This window comes from Eurytemora carolleeae, unplaced genomic scaffold (assembly GCF_000591075.1).
Source record: "Eurytemora carolleeae unplaced genomic scaffold, Eaff_2.0 scaffold1410, whole genome shotgun sequence".
Taxonomy (NCBI): Eukaryota; Metazoa; Arthropoda; class Copepoda; order Calanoida; family Temoridae; genus Eurytemora; species Eurytemora carolleeae.
This window is the reverse complement of record NW_019402137.1, coordinates 35,225-55,523: the sequence shown is the minus strand read 5'-3', so window position 1 is coordinate 55,523 and position 20,299 is coordinate 35,225. Positions and strand designations below refer to the sequence as shown.

Sequence of the window (20,299 nt, the reverse complement as noted above, 5' to 3'; positions counted from 1 at the left end):
ATATGGCGCCCTGAAGGTTGAATATAGGTAACTGCCATGGATGTAGTCTCTTATTGAAATATTAAATGGTTTGAAGAAAAATCAACAAGTTTACAGCTGAAGGAAACCATGGAAACTAAGAAAAAAGACTGTCTCATTCTTTGCAAGTAACCCTGTATATGACTTGATAGTTAATATACTAGCTTTGAAACTCAGCTTTGCCTTGAAATTAAGTTCTTTCTAAAACAACTTATATACAACTTTTTAACCAAGCATAAGAACATTTTAGCATTACTTGAAATGATTCAAATTAGGATTATTGTATTAAGCTATTTTTGGGTCATCAAATTCTCATCCTTTGTGGATAACCCTGTTTATATAATATATCTGTAAGCAACTAATCTGAAACAAAATAAATCCAAATAAACTAAAAAATACCGAACGTAATCTGACAGTGCATAGTTATGAATAATGAAAACCTAATGCCATTCTTAAAATCACTTAAATAATAAAAAAAAAACAATATTTTTATTAAATTTATTTCTAATTCTTGGTCACTGAAACATTTAAGAAACCAACGGGGGTATTAAAATCAATCTATTTATAATTGATGAAAAACGATAAATTGATTGATTTTATTTCAAGATAAACTAATAAACTTTACATGTGACATACAACGGTTATACAAAATTGGTTAATAATTATCTAATGCCTTATTATCAAAGGCGCAACTATAGCAGAGAGGGGGAAGGGGCATTTTGTTCCGACCACCGTCCAATTGCTTTACCAAAGGGAACCTTGCAAAATCCCCCCCGCTCCCGCCCCTTCAGCAATTTAAACATTTTCAGCTAAGAACAGGGGAAATTATGAAAATAGAATAATTATTGACAAAAACAAGATTTAAAAAATCAAGGATTTCATTATATACAAAAAATTCCCCAGATTTGCACACAATTTCTGCCCCCACCGACAAAACACTACAGTTGCGTCTCTGCTTATCATTGTAAATTTTTAAAAACTATTAATTGGTTTTTCTACTAAAATTTTTGTTACTATTTCGCAATTCCTATTTTTTAAAATAACTTTTATACAATTTTATAGTTGACAATACTTTTTGACTAGAACGAAACAAAATATTTGTTTTTAAGTTTTGTCTAAAATTGGCGATTTTCCTAATAAATGTAAATTTCCCGAAAATTTGTCGGTTTAGTTTCTAATTTGATTAATAACTCCTAATATCTGCACATTTGAATTGTTGTAAATTATTATGAATTATTTCTAAAACCAAAAGAATTGATATCTACAGATTAATTAAACTACGGCAAATCTACTACAATACATAGTTTTTTATCTCTCCAAAAGATGGGTTTAAAACATGTTTAACTTTTTGAATTTATAAAAATATAAAAAAATGTCAAATCAAATTTTTAATCCTTTGGATATGTGGAGAGAGACTGAAGTACACTACAGCGTACAATGTAAACAAACAACTACAGTACACTGTGTGTGTGTGTACACTAAAAGACCCTGTACAAACTTACAAATACTATTTAACGCGAGGGAAGTATACCACCAAATGTACACAATGTACATTTTATGTACTGAAAAATCTGGACTCTTCACACCACTGTACACTATACACCTTCAGGTTATTATTCACAAAATGGTTAATTTACAAATTTCTTGGATGCACATCATTCTTATGTATAGATATACGCTAAACTTTACTGTACTATACTGTAATGTACTGTGTCCTGTACCGTACTGTGTACTTTCTATAGCGTACTGTGTACTGTATTTTTCCTGTCCATTAGCGTACTGTTAACTGTACTATACAAAAGAACGTTGTACTGAAGAAAATTACTTTAGTCAGGCCTTTATACTTTCCCTTGAAGGGACAATTAATAAAAAGTTTTCAGAAATTAATTAGATTACAATTGTTAGAATTTTTGAGAAGAAATCGGCAGTTTTTTTGAAAAGCATTTTCAGCGGAATAGTTTCCCCTGGTGTCTAGACCTTTAAGGAGATCATTGGTTTTGTCAAGTAAAAAAAGGGTCGCTTTCTCGCTACGCTCGCGCCCTCAAAGGTCATTTAAAGGTACAATTTAGTTACACCGAGCTCAAACATTTTATGTACGTTTGTACACAACTCATGATATATATATTAAATATTTATGTCAAGGGAGAAGTAGGTATGGATAATTTAGATGGTAACAATTTAGTTTTTAAAATCCGAATTAATAACTTTACTCTATTAAAGGTTTCAAACACAACATAATGGCACGCACAAAATAACGTTCACTGGTATCGAGGGAAGGTTTCGGAAACCCAAAAATATTTTTTTGGTTTTTTAAACGAATTGATTTATCAAAACAGACATAGTATTAACATTTCTAAGTGTAAAAGCAAAATATGCCCAGATAATTTCCTGTTTGTCAATCAAGGGTTAACATTCAACATGGCGGAGTGTACACTGTACAAGACTAAATGAGATTGTAGGAAGTTGAATTCGCGCATTTTTGAATATTTAACTAGTTCTTTTGAATTTATAGAGTTGCATAACTAGCTGGCGATATTTCCATGACAGACGGGCAGTCTCTGCGCTCGTGTTTATCAATCTGCTCAACGCGCACGCGGACATCCGATGCTCCTAGGGATGAAATCGGACCGTCAAGGTGGGTCAGCGGTATCATACTTCGGTCGCCGGTCGACAGACCAAAATTTGGACTATCGCTTCCGGTCGAGATGTTTGAGCCGACGGAGTTGAGCGTCTCCTCGTACTGATTATTATTATTGGGCCCGGCGGGTATGGGGAGGCCGGGCTGGGTCACGGACTCACTGTTGGCGGATTTCTTGAGCCAAGGATGTCGGAGAATGGATTGAAGAGTAGCGCGCTGGTCAGTGTCAACCCTGAGACAATTCTGGATCAGGTCCTGGCACTCAGCGCTCACTCTGTACCGGAATCTGAAATTTACTTATCTTAAAAGGACTGTAGACGTAGTTTTAAGTGACTCTATATTTATGATTTGTCCTGTTCACAAAGGTACACTTCAAACCTTTGTATGATTAAGGATGAATAGTTTTTTGTAAGATTTATGCTACAGACGTAAACAAGAAAAAATGTTAAAATTTAAGAAAGAAAAACGACGACATTTTTTTTAATTACTACCCAGATTCAAATGTAAAGGGTACTGTTGTGAATCGGATATGCCATCTGATTATCTTTTATTTGATTCTATAGAACTTTTATAAATTTCGATTAAAGTTTTAAAAAATTCTTTCAAAGTTTTAGAGAATTCTAACCAAGTAATTTGTAATGCCCGGGAATTTTTTTTGTGAAAATCAATCAAAGGTTTATAGAAACTATCCAATCATTCTGTAATTCTATCAGAGTTTTTGATATATCTTACAAAACGATAGATAGAATTTTTTACCTGAGTTGTGCCTGACAGATCTGCTGATCCGTCTCGAATGGGATATCCCCGCAGACCATGTCATAGAGGAGGATGCCTAGGGACCAGACGGTCGCAGCCTCCCCATAGTATCTACCCTGCTCTATCCATTCAGGAGGAGCGTAAACTCTGGTTCCTGAAAACAAAATTATAAAGATTTATTGGCGTATGGGATAGCACCCTAGAAAAGGCCTGTAAAATATTTGCACTGTTGTATCAAAGACTACATTCATATTATTCCTAGTTTCTACTCCGTTCTACGCACTCTGGCAGAGTATACACTTATATTTCTTGAGAAGAATTAATTTTAGAGATTAATTTAAACACCTCCTTATATTCTCCACCCCCCATCAATGTCATACGGGTTGTTTTCATTGTCACCATTTTACAATCATGTAAAATAAAGATGACTTTTTATTCCTAATATTGACCCTGCAATATCCCTGCAGGAGAATTTCACTGGAAATTTTTCCATTTTTTTCCCATTCCGATCAACAAATTTTTAATATAATCCTATAATAAGACGTAATTCATGATGATTGAACAGCGCATATTTTGAATGTTACACGTGAAGAGAAGATGACATCATTAGTTAATACAAATTGAACATTGATCTCCTTAAGTACACTGTTCTTGTAAACAGTAAACATACTTAAGATATGAAAACATCTCTGGCCGAAATTTTATCTTCTGTTTATATTTAAAAATGATGTTATTAGGAATATATTTTTATTATATGGGGGCGCGTCTTGATCTTAAAGAAATGCGATATCGTTCAAAAAACTAATCCCGCAATTTGAATATATTGTTTTTTTGTATGGTTTTTGAGTATTTTTTTAAAAAAAATATAATACCGCGTTTTCTCCTATTTTTGACCACTTTCCCACTATTTGAGAAAAGACAACGAATACTTTTAACTTAGTTTATTCAACATTCAAAAAATGTTATTTTATTACAGGGAGAATCATTGAATGAAATATTAGAAAAAAACTAAAGCCAAAAATGTTGGAAAAATGAAAATGAGTCTCTAACATTTGTACTGTTTATTAGCACGTATATGAGACAAATGGAATTATCCCCAAATAGTGAAACAAAAAGTATAATGTTGTTGGCAAATTAAATGTTATTTTCAGAGAGAGCGGGGACTTTTTTACACAAAACATTTCTAAGAGAAGGTAGAAAGATTTTCTTAATTAATTTTCTTCTCTAATTATCACAAAAATAAAATAAAAAATGTCTATTTACCGTCAAAGTCTGTGTAGACTGAGTCCCTGAGAAAGGCCCCGGACCCGAAGTCGATCAACTTGAGCTGAAGTGTGTTCAAATCCACTAACAGGTTTTCATCCTAACCAAATCAATCCAACATCAATAAATGCGGGAAATTTCTTTTCGAACCAGTTAGTATATTTTTTCTTTGAAGCGAAATACAAGCAACATTAAAATTTATCCAGATTTTTTCTTCAATTTTGATAAAACATACAATGGTAAATGCAAGTACACATTTGAAGTACACATAAGGACTGCTAGAATCTATGTGTAATTATGAAAATAATTCCTGTCTTTATTTTGCCTGAAACTAGTTCCTGAGCGGTCCAAAATGTACTTAATCTCTCCCCTTTAGGACTATTAAGAATCAATTAAAAAATCCAACAACATTAGAATTTAACAAAATAACTAAATGTTGACTGATTCCTTTATGTCTCTATGAATGACTCCTTTTCTATGATAAGCTATGATAGTCTGCACAACCTAAACAAACAAAATAATATTTTCTTGTTGAAATATATTAATAAAATAATATTTTCTTATTGAAATATATTACTAAAATAATATTTTCTTATTGAAATATATTACTAAAATAATATTTTCTTATTGAAATATATTACTATAATAATATTTTCTTGTTGAAATATATTAATAAAATAATATTTTCTTGTTGAAATATATTAATAAAATAAATCTTAATCGTTTTTTCAAGTGACTGTTCATGCAAAGTTGATAATGCTCGATAGAACTATAATCTGATAAAAATGTGGAAGATACTATCGTTTCTCAGACTCGAAAACAATTAATTTCTGTGAATTTCTCTGCTGCTTCTTATAAACAAGAAATGCGCAGAGAAACAGCTAATTAAAATTAACTTGTTTTAAAAACAAAAACATGGATATCTTTTTCATACTTGATCCGATTTAGGTTTCAAGGGTACCCTTATAAATCGGGCATTGCCATTGTTGTACATAGGATCACTTGAAATTAAGGTACAGTCCCTTTAAACAACAAATTTTTCTTTTTAAATTTTTTTACATCTTGCCTCAGAAGTTGCTTTGAAAGATGTTATATCTAAAGATGTTGTCTTAACGATGTTGGACTTAAAGATGTTGTGTTTAAAGATGTTGTGTTTAACGATGTTGTATTTAAAGATGCTATTTTTTAAGATGTGGTATTTAAAGATGTTGTTCTAAAAGATGATGTTATTTAAGATAATGTTCGTTAAGGTTTTGTTCTTTAAATGTTGTTCTTTAAGATGTTGTTCTTAATTAAAAGAAGTTTTTTTAAAAACGTTTTATTTAAAAATGTTGTTTTTAAAGTTATTAACCCCCAAAAGAGAAGTTACATAAATAAAAAATAAGTTGATTTGGTGCTTCAGTACAGTACAGTACAGCAATTCATTTACAAAGTATATCATTCCTTAGACAGGATTTGTAAAAATTTGCGGGATTAATTTTCTAATTTCCTAATTTTGCAATTTTTCTAAAATATCATTAGCCTTGGAATTTGCAAAATGTGTTCTTCCTTCCCTGAAGATAACTGGATTCAAATTTGATAAATAAAATCAAATTGTCTTAACATCCAATTTCCTTTTTTGAAAGATCTATATGAGGTTAATTATAATATGGAAAGCTTATAAACGGTTAAACCATTGTGTCACTATATGTATTTCGTGTTTGATTGAACATCCTGGAAATTATAAAAACAAAGAATGAATGAATCAATTTACCTGATGAAAAAAGTTCCTAGCTAATTGTTCTTCTAAAACTCCTTTTTCTAAAACAACATATTTTTAACCTTTTACAAGTCCTTGTCTCCTAAAAGGGCAAGTAGGTGTGGGACTAAACTTCAGGTTTTTAGATTTTAAAATAAAATGCAACGTCTAATATTTTTGTTACCAAGGAAATTTTTAAAGGGATTTTAAGCGTGATAACAATAGACCATCAATGCAAAGATGATTATGTCTGATTTACAACGATACCCTTAAAACCTTAATCTGATAAAAAATGTCGAAAAGTGTTTTTTTTTTCTTAAAAGCAAGAAATGCGCAAGACACTTTAGCAGAGAAACCGCGAAAGCTTCCACGGGAACGCAGAGCACTGTAGCCAACTTTAATAATTCAGTTATTTCATTGGAAAACGCTGAATATTAGCAGAAAACATTTATTTGACACTCCTGGTTTTCCAATACATAATTCAGTACCAAGCCTCTTATCATATTATTAGCATTATACCCTTTAAAATCAGGAATTCTGGCGACAGGGAAAATTTATGTTTAATTTGCAACATTTGCAGTAAAAAACTTACGGATATTATTCCCCGAACTTTACTTGAAGTTGTCGAACATTTCTTTTAAAACTTCCATTTTTATGAAAGGTCACAAAATAGACACTGAACAGTAAGTGAGTACAATGTTTTCCGAATCTATTGCAAACCAAGCCTGAATTTAAATTCTAATTTTGCAAAAATCTGTTGCACATGAAATTGCGTTGTTTAATTAAAAGGGTGAACACAAGATGGACTAACCTAGGGTAAAAAAATAAACTTGAAAAAAAGTATTTTCAATGTGAAATATTTTTGTTAACCCTGTTTGTTTAGAAAAAAACTTCGAAACGTCAGACTTTAAAAAGGCTTGAGTACATACTTTTCCTAACCAAGTGCAAAACAAGCCTTGACTGGCCTTTTTTCTGCCTTGTGGCATTATATCCGCCTAAAGGCGGACATATTTGAAGGGGATTGGCTATGATTTAAACAGAGTAATGGCTAACTGGTTATTTAGTTAAAGGGAAAGTACATATAATTTCAAGTGACCCTTTTTTAAATTGTTGTCTGTCCGATACCCTTTAAAAACCTTTGTTTAAGGAAAATGAATAAGTTATCCATGTTTTGGTGTCTGAAAATATTTAGTTTTTCATTAAGTTTATCGTTATAAGTGAAGGAAATCGAAAAAGAAAACGTCGATATATTTCCCATTTTCGATAAAGGGCTAAAGGATATCATTGGGAATCGAACATGTCACTCTATAAAAGGAGACTTTCTTGAATTTACGTCTACAGTCCCTTTAACGGAGACGGAGAAGGGCAGGGGGTTGGATTCAAACCTGTGATAAAATCGAAGAGATCTTTGCATGGATCTGGACGTTCCATGATGATGATGAAGGAATCATGTCGCTCAAAATAGTCGAGAAGACGGACTACTCCAGGTTCTCCTCGCAGCTTGAACATCAAGCAGATCTCCAGGGGAACCCGCTCACATCCAACCTTTACATCGATCAATCAATCTATAATCAATCGATCAATCAATCAATAAGTCTGTCAATCAATATAAGATTTTTAAGATCGCGTTGAATTAAAGTAGAGATGTTTACATTTCTTCCACAAATTGCAGTACATTAATAGTTGTGGGTTCATAAAGACCAAAAGGGGCCGCTATACCTACAATGATGAATAGATCCTTAAATAATTTACATAATGGATATATTCAAGTTATAAGAGCAAAATAAACCTGATTGTTATATTTATCGAAATTTACTTAGCAAGTGTGACATATATTTTTTTTAATCGTTTAAAATCCTGCCCTTAATTTGGCGGATTTTTATAACATGAACTAAAAAAATCCACAAAATGTTTTTTGTAACTTGTATCCCAGTTCCACCTGTAGCACCTCATACAAATCTGTTTAAAGTACACTTTGACCCCAATTTGTGCATTAGAAGAACATGGCTCCATAGTAACAAAACGGTGGAATTTTTATCTGTTTAAAAACCTGTTTTTTATATTTCTTAATAATATTAATCTTAAACATTTACTTTAATAAAAAAACACCATAAACATGATTTTATCATGAAAAATAAAATTTTTATAAAAACTTAACTATTTTTTTCCGTATAAAGTGCTTAAAATTAAAAAACTTGTTTTAAGGTTTTATTTTTAATATTCAGCACTTTAAGTAGGTCATTGCAGTTGAATTTGCAGTGCAGTGTAATAACTGGAAGATTTAAGTGGGCTGCCTAGCTGGAGTCCTAAATGTTATAAAATGCTGGAATTGCATTCCACAAAGTACAATCTCTCGGCGCCAGGCAGCAAGGCATTGGTTTCATGTTTCATATCCGGGCAAGACTGTAACCAAGGGGATAAGGGAAGGAGGAGGTAGGGGGGGGGGGGGTTAACCAAGGGAGAAGGTAGAGGAATTACAGCTAGGGGTCGGGAGGAGTGAAAAGAGTGGCGTAACCAGGGGAATAGGTAGGGATGGTAACCAGGGGGAGGGAGGAGTGGGTTGTAACCAGGGAGAGGGTAGAGGTTGCAACTAATAATTCGGTGGGATAAGCATAGGGGGGTTGCAACCATGGTAGTGGGTAGGGGAGGGGTAGATGTTGTATCCAGGTGGTTGGGCTCGGGGATACTGTTACTAATTCTACAATCTTCGCCAAAAACTCAAATTTCAGATCCCTATTTCTTTAGAACCTGATGATGAAAACCTTTCATATTTCAGACTCTTTGATCTGATATAATTCATAGTTTGAAATATCTAGGGTCTACGACATTGAGTTGCAAAGCAAAGTGTGTATAAATATCTGCAACTTTTTATATATCAATTTTCTAGATTTGTATAAAGGTGTTGGCTGTGTCCAGTGTACAGTGTACAATTTACAGTTTGCAGTGTTCATGTAAACTGTGCAGTATCAACTTACAGCGTACTTGTTAACTATGCTATATAAAACTTACAGTGTACATGTATAACCATGCTGTATGAACTGTCAGTGAACAATGTACATGTAAACTGTGTTGTATGAACTGTCAGTGAACACTGTACATGTAAACTGTGCTGTATGAACTGTCAGTGAACAATGTACATGTAAACTCTTCTGTATGAACTGTCAGTGAACAATGTACATGTAAACTGTGCTGTATGAACTGTCAGTGAACAATGTACATGTAAACTCTTCTGTATGAACTGTCAGTGAACAATATACATGTAAACTGTACTGTATGAACTGTCAGTGAACAATGTACATGTAAACTGTGCTGTATCCTTGTATATCTGGCAAGCTATAAGATGAATGTCCTGACTCCGACCTTGAAATGAGTAAAGAGTTAAAACTGAATCTGCATGTGTAAATCTGGCCGCCAGGCCCTGCCCAGCTGGGATGAAACAGCTGTTTTTAGACTTTTAAAAAATCCGAAATTGTTTCGCCGATTTTTCCGCTTGTAAATTGAGTAAGGCGCCAACAATACTCGGCCCGAGTTTTCAAAGTTTAATTCTGATCTAGCAGAAAAAATGAAGAGTGAAACAAGAGAAATCAAATTTGTGCTCTGGCCTAGATTATAGGACATTTCATGCGCACATGTTCTGTCCTAGATAATAGGACATTTCATTTTTTGTCCTAGATAATAGGACATAACATGCTCTGTCCTAGATAATAGGACATTACATGTTCTGTCCTAGATAATAGGACATTACATGTTCTGTCCTTAAAGCTGTTAATTGGTTTAGTCTTACTTTTCAAAGGCAACTGTGTCCGGAGAAAAAGCAGATTTATTTTTCAGAATTACAGCGCAAAGGTACGTTACCTTTGCATTAAACACCATATTAGACGTTTTTAAGTAACCCAAGAAAATCTAAAATTATCATATTTCAATGACATTATGTGTTAGCCACTATTAACTTAAATATATAAACTGTTGATATTTTAATTACAAAAAAATTAACGTTTTTCGTACTAAAATGTTTAAAATTAACTACCCGTAACCAAATTATGCTATATTTGAATCCCGTAGGTGTGAAACTTTGTATTTTCATGCAGCGCTCTTTACACCTTTTTACGTATATTCAATGTGCTTAATAATTGATGTTTTAGAAATAGAAAGTTAAAGTTTTTTTAACATTTGCAATGAACTATTAGATAACAGTATAATTTTTTATAATTGTTTCTAATCCATGGGCATAGGCAAAAAGCATCAAATATTGTCTAGGCAAATTCTGAACGATAATAAGCTTTTTTCTCCAGCCATGGATTTCTTTGAAAAGTAAGACCAATATACCAATCAATAACTAATAAGCTATTTAGTTTACCATGAAATTATCCAAATAAGTGAACGGTCCCTTTAAGCTAGGTTTAGTCATAGATACACCATAGTGATAGTTAAGCTGTAAGTGTGCTAAAATGATAATGCAAAATATGCTTCTAGACGTCTAGATAAGACAGGGTGTCCCAAAAAAAGTCATGAGGTCATCTGAAGAAGTTGTTTGCATTTAAAAATCTTAAATTTTGGAGATGGGACATAATTTTTGTTTCAAGTGGGGTCTTTTTTTCTTACACTTTTTTTTCGGACACCCATTAGTTGCTAAAACTCGACTTGCACAAAAGTTGAAAAACATCATTTGTTATGTCTTGAAAGTAATTCCTTTTATTTGACAAACTTTGTACAGAAATGCAGTACATTTTTTCTGTACAAACTTTGTTAAATGCAGTACATTATTCTCAGTCTAAACTTTGTTCAGAAAAGCAGCACATTATCTTCTGTACAAACTTTGTACAGAAATGCAGTACACTATTTTTTTTACAAAGTTTGCACAAATGCGCTACATTTTTTTTTTACAAAGTTTGTAAAGAAATGCAGAACATTTTTTCTGTACAAACTTTGTACAGAAATGTAGTACATTTTCCTGTACTGAACTTCAGAAGGTATAAGGATCGGGCAAGGGGGGGTTGTGTGTGTATGAATGTTAAGGGGAGGGTTAGGTAAGAGATGTGAATTTGATTGTTAAGGTTGGGTAAAGGATCGGGATGTTTAGAAGAGCGAAGAGAGGGAGAATGTTTATAGGAGGGGGGGGGGGTCAGAATGTCCCCCCTTATTTTCTATATGCCGTTTATTTTGAATTTAAAACCCCAGTCTTATTGCCTACTCCCCAACCCTTGTGTTTCAAACTGCAGTTAATTCATTCAAACAACACAATAGCCTTTCAACAAATCTTCGCAGAAAACAATTTAGAATTTTTGAAATTAATTCTACAAAGCAAAAGTACTTTGCCACTTTTTCTACGTAATTTTCAAACTGAAAAACAGCAATAAACAAAAGAATAATTTCAATGCATTCATATTTCATTTTTTTGGTTGAAAATTTGAAAAATGAAAAAATAAAAAGTATGAAATTTACTTACATTTTCCCATTCCTTGATTTTGAGTTTGGCGACATGTTTGATGGCAACCTTTAATCCATCCCGGTTCCTAACTCCGGCATACACCACTCCAAATCCACCTTTACCCAGGACATGTCCAACCTAGGTAGGTAGGAAGGTAGGTAGGTAGGTAGGTAGAGGTAGGTAGGCAGGCAGGCAGGCAGGCAGGCAGGCAGGTAGGTAGGTAGGTAGGTAGGTAGGTAGGTAGGTAGGTAGGTAGGTANATGATCAACCCTCCCCAGTAGGTAGGTAGGTAGGTAGGTAGGTAGGTTGGTAGGTTGGTAGGTTGGTAGGTTGGTAGGTTGGTAGGTAGAAAGGTATGCAGATATGTAGGTATGTAAATATAGGTAGATACAGGTTACCCACAAAGGATGAGGTATAGCTATGTAGCCTGCACTAGTACTTATTTGGGTAGGTAGGTAGGTAGTAAGATAATAGATAGATATAGATATGTGGATAGATATTTGGATAGATATAAGGATAGATATATGGATAGATATATGGATAGATAAATAAAATAAAATAAGTAAATATTTGGATATATATAGATATATAAATAACTATGTACCTTATACTGTTTCTCAAACGGTATAGTATTGTCTCTCTCCATTCTACAGCCTTAAAAAGAAGATTATTAACAAATTATATTTTTTTTAAAGTAACAAGATTGAAGAGTACAAAGTACAAAAATAGTAAAGAAATTGAACCAGGATATTGAGTTTTGTTTAATAATAAAAAACACTTTTTTTATTCAGAGAAAAAATACAATTAAAAATGAAAAATTATAAAGAACCGGCTTTTGCTTAAATTTTATTTAGTTTTCGTCACTGAGTATTTCTACAGCTCTTTTTAATATGTAGAATCCCCTTTCGTTGAAAATCGCCTCCTCTTTGACTATATCCCCCTTGACGTTGATGAAAAATGTGTTTATATTGACACTGTTTATATATTTACATTGGCAAGCTCACGTGACTGAAAATGTACAAAGTCAATCTTGTTAAAAATCCGCGAGTTTTATTTTGTTTAGTCTAGTAACAGACACACGTGGACACTGTACACTGTACAAAATTATACAAATGATGTACATTAATAGGATAAATATTTAAATATTTACAAAATCATACAAATGAAATTACTGAATTAATGTAAAAAAGAAAAATAATACTAAATATTTTAAGAATTATGCCAATTTACGTCATTTGAGTGTAACAGTGATGAAATTGTTTTGTTTTTTCTAATTTGAAAGAAAAAAGTGGATGTTTCATATTACATTTACTACTGACGTCGCAAATACATCATATTGGATAAAATAAAAGTCTCGCATTCCATAGATGACGATGTTAAATGCTGATGCAAAAAAAGCTATTGTAATATCCATCTATCTTTAAAGTAACTAAATATTTCAGTTCATATAAACTATATATAAGCTCATAATTTAATACATTTTTATGTGGGACACCCTGTATAAAATCAACCTATTATCAACCCAATTTATAGATAACGATATATAAATATAGGTTAAACCAAACTTCAAAAATTAGAATTTCGTTACATTTCTTTAATGACATACTTATAAGATAAGATAAGGAAAGGATCTGAAAACCCCTCCGTCTTGGAGAGCCCAGACCGCCATCAAGACCGCCATCGGACTAACTCCACCATATAATGCTTTTTTTGAAGCCTTCCTGTTAGAAATCTTTCGCAGATGAGCGATGAAGTTTTGCACAGCTGTTCCTTGTCACTTTATTTACTATTTAGTACAGTTTGGACCTGTTATAAGTAAATAAAAAAGAGGGGAGAAAAAAGAAAAAATTTAGACACATTATGTCTAATTTTACGATAACTTCAACACCGGACAATGAAAAAAATAGAGTTAAAAAAGTATGTGGAAAACAAGTGTTCGTACTGAGCATTTCCGATCATTTTCAATCATTTTCGAATATTTTTTTCCAATTTAATTTCAATTCATTTTTAATATTTTTAGTTTTCAATAATTTTCATTCTTTTTTCTTTTCACTCATTTTCAATCATTTTCAATCGTTTTCATTAATTTTCATTAATTTTCAATCATTTTCATTCATTTTCATTCATTTTCATTCATTTTCATTCATTTTTGTTAATTTCTGTTAATTTTTGTTTGTTTTTACACATTTTTGTTAATTTCTTTTTCACACATTTAGTTTGTTTTAGTTAACTTTATTATTTTTTTTTTGTCACTTAGTCAGTTTTTTAGTTTTTATCTTCTTTTATTAATTTTAATTTATTAGAAGATTGTCTTAAATATTGAAATGAATTGGTATTTGAAAAAGGTGGGCACAGTAGCACAGCAGAACTGCAGCTATAGGTTGATTTTTAAATAAAAAGATTCCTCGAATTTATGAGTAATAATAAGCCTGAAATGAACAGGCTTGAAGGCTTGAACGTTGCACTATGAAAGAGGGGGGGGGGGAGGATTTATTTTAAAAATAAGTTTTGTACCTGAGAGGAAAAATTAAAGTAATAGATTTTAAGTGAAAGAGAAAGAAAGAATAAAATTATCTATGTAGAGGAGATAGGATCTTAGATGAGCAGGGGTTTATATAAAATAATTCTTCCCATCTTTGAAAATCATTTTTCTCCTCCAGAAGTTTTGTTATGTTGTTCTAAATTTTTTATTAACTAAATTGGGAAAATGTTAATAATGTGTCGGCAAAAATAAATTAATGTTTTAAGGAAAAGTGTTAATTTTTTCATTTTTCCCTTAGTTCATTTAAAATCACCCCCCCCCCCCCCATCTCATCGGGGGAGGAATGTTATTCTTAAGACTATATACACCCCCTGAAGATGAGGTTTTTGCAATGAATGGGGAATGAGGAGGGGGGGGGGGGGGGGTTTAGGGAAAAAGCAGAGGCAAAACAAGATCAGATAACTTAGTTCATTTGCAATAAAATATTCATCTAAACCCCCCCCCCCCCTCTACCCATTAACCCACAAAACACATCAAAGAATATGAAAGGATGAGTGAATGAATGAATGAATGAATGAATGATTGAAAGAATGAGTAAAAGGATAGATTCATAATGAAACAAATGAATAAATAAATTAAAGTATTGTAAAAACAGCAAGTTACGAAGAAATAATAAATTCAAAAATAAATGATCAACCCTACCCAGTACTCACCCAACAAAGATTTAACTAAAATTATCATTCAATGATTCACTGTTTAATCATATTTACATTCAATCCTTTCTTTGTTTGGACCAGCTCCACCCGCCTCCAGGAATTGCTTTGAGCAGAAAATTGCGGATTTTAGTCGAGGAAATATTTGCGGATTTTAAGGTTCAGTATCTGCAGAGCTGAAGGCTGCATGAACCTTGAAGTATGCAAAAAAAATTGCGCAAAAATCCTCATATTAGTTCTACTCGAGTCAGAGAGGCAAGAGTGACTTTTATTTTTTCCCCGAATCTCCGCCATAAAGTATCTTATAATCTAAACATAACAAACAAATCTAAATTTGCCTTTAGATTTTTTTAATCGTTAAAGGTTAGTTCACAAGTATTACACAAATAGAATTCTGTTTTTAAGATATTTAAAAGATGTGAAGGCAGCCATGAATCTTTTACAACTCTTAATTATCTTTAATAACCTTGTAGCATGTCCAACCCATCCATACACCGAGTGTACATTTATAACTTTTTACCTAGAACAAAAGATTTGGAGTTTTTCCAACCTCGACAAATGCAATGATTTATCCCATCCCAACAATTCCTATCCATCTTATCCCAACCATTCCATCCATCCCATCCCATTCCCAACCATTCCATCCCTCATATGCATTTCATCATTTTTTTCCATTCCATCCATACCATCCATTCCATCCATACCATCCATACCATCCATACCATCCATACCATCTGCGTTTTTACTTCAGGTTTTTATCCAGTGTTGCTTCTTATAACAACTCTTACTTATGTATTGGCAATACTACAGTCTGAAAAAGAAAATTCTTTTTACTATCCTTTCCTTCCCTTGTTTCTTTTCTTTTTCCCTGCTTCTGTTTTTCATTATTTCTTTTTTTCAATATGTCTTTTTTTCAATATTTCTTTTTTTCAATATTTCCTTTCTTCATTATTTCATTGTTTTCACTATCCCTTCCTTTTCTCATTATTCCTTCCTTTCTTCAATATCCCTTCCTTTCTTCGCTATCCATTCCTTTCTTCACTATCCCTTCCTTTCTTCATTATCCCTTTCTTTCTTCATTATCTCTTCCTTTCTCCATTACCCCTTCTTTCCTTCATTATCCCTGTCTTTCATCATTATCCTTTCCGTTCTTCACTATCCCTTCATTTCTTCATTATCCCTTCCTTTCTTCAATATCTCTTCCTTTCTTCACTATCCCTTCCTTTCTTCATTATCCCTTCCTTTCTTCATTATCTCTTATTTTCTCCATTACCCCTTCTTTCCTTCATTATCCCTTCCTTTCTTCATTACCCCTGCCTTTCTTTAATATCCTTTCCTTTCTTCATTAACCCTTCCTTTCTGCAATATACTTTCCTTTCTTCATTATCACTTCCTTTCTTAAATTTCCCATAATTTTGTTTTATTCTTTTATTCCTCTTTTTTTCTTTTATTCCTCTTTTATTATTTTCTCCCTTCATTACACATAAATGCAAACCCACTTGATTTCAATGTTACTATAATTCTCCAAATCTCAATGGGAGGGAGAATTTAAAAATGATGAACCATTTCTTTCATTCATGTTTTATCATTCATTAAATTTGTAAATATTACGCCCTAAAAGGCGTAAGCTGTGTACACACTACACACACACCTGACGCAAATTTTACTGAAAATGACGAAAGCATATTTTGGATTACAATGGTGCATATTCACTGCCTGGTTTCAAGGCCATAACTCTGCCTGTGCCTGCCTGAAATACCTTTAACTGCATTCAAGCCTTTCCAATGCATTTCTTGAAGGGATAGTGGTGAAGGGGGATCTTAAAGGGAGGTGATGGGGGGGGGGACTATTTGCTTCTTTATTTGTTAATTGGTCTACACTAACAACTTATAAATAATATATAGGTTCCTTGAATCGATTAATAGATCGTTATTAAATATATTATTCATACAAGAATAGAAAAACAGCGTATATTTATAGCGTATTGATCCTCTGTGTTATTCAAGCTAAATACAGACATTTTATAAGCAAAATACAGAACGTTATACAAGCAAAATACAGACCGTTATACGAGTAAAATACAGGACGTTATAAAACAAAAACAAAAAAGAACGTTAAACAACCAAAGTACAGGACTTTAAACAAGCAAAAAAATATAGGACTTTATACAAGCAAAATACAGGACGTCATACAAAAAATACATAACGTTGTACAAGAAAAATCCAGAACGTTATACAAGTAAACAACAGAAAGTTGTTCAAGAAACATCAGAGCAATATACAAGTAAAACATAACAGAACGTTTAACAAGAAAATTACAGGACGTTTTACAATGAAAAACAGAATGTTTTACAAGAAAACAGAACGTTATACAAGCAAAATACAAAACATTTTACAAGCCAAACCGCTATATAAGAAGAAAAACAGACCGGTTAAACTTCGTACTTTTCGACACACATTTGTAAGTTGTAACAAAATATGTTGAATTATTTCAAATTAAAAATTGAAAAAATCGATTCATAAATCCATTTATTTATCAATATTAAAACCTTGAAATCCCTAGCTGCTAAATTTAATTTATCAGAATCCATTAAAAAAGTTAATGCGTAAAACAGCTTTCTAATGACTATAACGTTTTATCTAAATATATTATTTATATCACGAAATAGTAATGTTGTGATATAAAAGATAGACTTTCAGTTTTCAGGTCTTTTCAGGTCTTTCCATGGCATTTCCTAGACTTGTCTAGTCTTTTTTGATATATTCTAGTCATTTCTAGTATTTTCTGGTCGTTTTAGGTCCGTCTTCCTGCATTTCTGGTATTTTAGTCTTTTCGCACCTTAACTCGAATTTAAAAGATATTTTTGACAATTTTCTGGTCATTTTACTTATCTACGTTTGTTCTTGATTCTTTTCCAATATTTGCAAGTCATTTTTAGTCTTTTCAGTCTTACTGGTCCTTTCCAGTTTTTCAAGTTTTTTAAAGTCTTGTCCAGTCTAATCCTCTGTCTTAACTAGTTTGTTCTAGTCATTTCCAGTATTTTCCAGTTTTTGTCTTCTCCCGTCTTCCCCAGTCTTTTCCAGTATTTCCTTTTCTTCCCTGATTGTTTTAGTTTATTACAGTCTTTTCTGTGCCTTTACTATTTTTCACCCTTTACCTTTCCTGGCTATTCCAATTAGAATCAGTGAAAATATACCGATACTTGTATTTACATACAGCAATGAATAGTGCGTATATATACATATATATATATACACATATATTTTTACATACGTACTATTCTATTCGCATCTATAACATTACAACATTACATAAATTATATATATACTACATACTATATACAATGTATAATTCTTTTTAAGTGTACTATGTATACTTCCCCCCCCTCCCCCCCCCTATTCTTCATCCTCTCTGTGCTTTCACTTTCCTTTCTCTTATCCTCTTGATTCCCTTACATCCTCCTTTCTTTTTTCATATTTCCCTTAATCCCCCCTCCCCTTCTTTTCCACAATTCCCAGAAATTTAGGCTCTTCTTGTAAAAAAATCCCCCCCCCCCTACTCGTACTTTTAATGTTTACATTCTGCCAGTGTACACCTTGCTTGTTGCCCTAATTTCTGTTATAATATCCCCTAGTATATCCACCCCTCCCTCCCCTCTAGTACAGGGGTTCATTTCATACCATAAAAAAAGGGGGAGGGGTAAAAGAAGGGTGACAAAAAAAAATTTTAAAAAACAAATATAAATTAAAATATGATTCTTGAAAGAGTATTTTTTTTCTCCTAAAAAATTGCACCCCTGCACTACGCAGTTGACCCAGTTACGAAAATATAGAGTCTACGCAACATATTACTGAAGAAATACATTACAAATATATAGACTCTACGCATTGAGATTTATTCCCGGATTTCTCCACAGGGAAAAATGCAGGAAAAACAAAAATTACAAACTTCTAAGTTATACACATGAAATAAGTTTTAAAATAAAAAACTCATGTCTAGATTTAAAAATTCGATATGTATATAATATATTAAACATGGACGCGGATTGAAGTAAGGAATAAAATGGAAAATACATTTCTTTTTCATTAATGAAATTATTAAAATTATTAAATTATATCAAATTTGTTTTTACCTTTTTAAGGTTTACTTGCAATAATAGAATGAATATTCTTCATCAGTGTTCTTTATCATATTTCATCTTTTTCTCGTTTTTAAACAAATTTGTCGCATTTATATTTTTTAAAACAATTTCAGTAGACAACAGATCACGTACAACAAGAATTAACAATGAATAATTATCACAGTCAGTTTCAGACCTAAATATAGGTATTTGTCTCACTGTATGTTCTGTCTCTGTATTGGTAACCTACTGACTGAGTCTGAGTCTCTGAGACTGAACACCGAACTGACTATAGTAACTACACTCTGACACTTGCGCCGAACCGGTCCGTCCTCCCTCATCCCTCTCTTTCTCTCTCTCTCTATCTCTCTCTCCAGCCTACAGCATACAACTTGCCAAAAAATCTTTACGCAAGCTTTTGATGAAGATTGAAGAAAATCCGCGATCTTAAAGATTTCAGTGTACATCTATTCAAAATACATTTTGTAATTCACAGAATCATGATCAATTGTAATTTGACGTTTAAATGTCCTGTTTCTATGCAGAAACGTCAGAACTGGTTTTGATTCGTACTTGCGCTAAGTTAACGCATGCGCAAAACGGTGGAATAGATACAATTGAAATAACATGAAAGTGACAGAAATCGTCGGAAAAAGTCGATACGAATAAATTTGCAAACGATTTTCCAGTTTAAACCAATTATAAATTTCAAATTTTAAGATACAGTTTTCCCTTTTTTCACCTTTTTTCTCTTAAATGAATTATGATATGTCTTGCAAACTTGAATTATAATTTGTAAGCTATAGTTTTATATCTGTGCATTAGCTATACCCTCAGGGTGCGGGGAAATTAAATTAATGATACGTTGATCAATATTAAATCAATTAATATATGATATAAATTTGAGATTTAAGTATTTATATTATGGATGAAAATGATTGTTATAGATAATAAACATTTAAAAGTTAAACATTATATGAAAAATTTGAATATTTGATGACACATTTTTTAGATCGAGTATATTCATTAGACAGAACATGTAGACAGAACATTTTTATAAGATAGAACATATATTGGATAGAACATTTATTAGAGAGAACATTTATTGGATAGAACATTTATCAGACAGAACATTTATTAGAT

General features: G+C 32.2%; 1 protein-coding gene across 2 annotated transcripts; it reads right to left on the bottom strand.

The window, feature by feature from the left end:
• Positions 1–502: 502 nt before the first annotated feature.
• Positions 503–19,449, bottom strand: LOC111717962 (serine/threonine-protein kinase pim-1). 2 transcript variants are annotated; one of them, XR_002768964.1, is made up of 10 exons: positions 19,169–19,449; positions 12,446–12,495; positions 11,860–11,979; positions 7,799–7,958; positions 6,429–6,475; positions 5,123–5,179; positions 4,676–4,775; positions 3,413–3,566; positions 947–2,942; positions 503–710 (listed from the first exon to the last, which is right to left on the bottom strand). XR_002768964.1 is itself a non-coding variant. In XM_023493428.1 (9 exons), exons 2-9 carry the CDS (start codon positions 12,485–12,487, stop codon positions 2,525–2,527), a joined length of 1,098 nt encoding a protein of 365 aa, XP_023349196.1. In that variant the 5' UTR covers positions 12,488–12,495; positions 19,169–19,449; the 3' UTR covers positions 503–2,524. The 2 variants fall into 2 exon arrangements, 1 of the variants encoding a protein (XP_023349196.1); XM_023493428.1 differs by having other exon boundaries at positions 503–2,942.
• Between the last annotated feature and the right edge of the window lie 850 nt (positions 19,450–20,299).

Excerpts from the sequence above, each read along its gene's own strand:
- LOC111717962 (XM_023493428.1), bottom strand. The coding sequence starts at position 12,487 with ATGGAGAGAGACAATACTATACCGTTTGAGAAACAGTATAAG. Across the intron at positions 11,980-12,445 it reads CGTTTGAGAAACAGTATAAG|GTTGGACATGTCCTGGGTAA; the intron begins GTACATAGTTAT and ends CTACCTACCTAG. Across the intron at positions 6,476-7,798 it reads TCTCTTCGATTTTATCACAG|AAAAAGGAGTTTTAGAAGAA; the intron begins GTTTGAATCCAA and ends ATGTTGTTTTAG.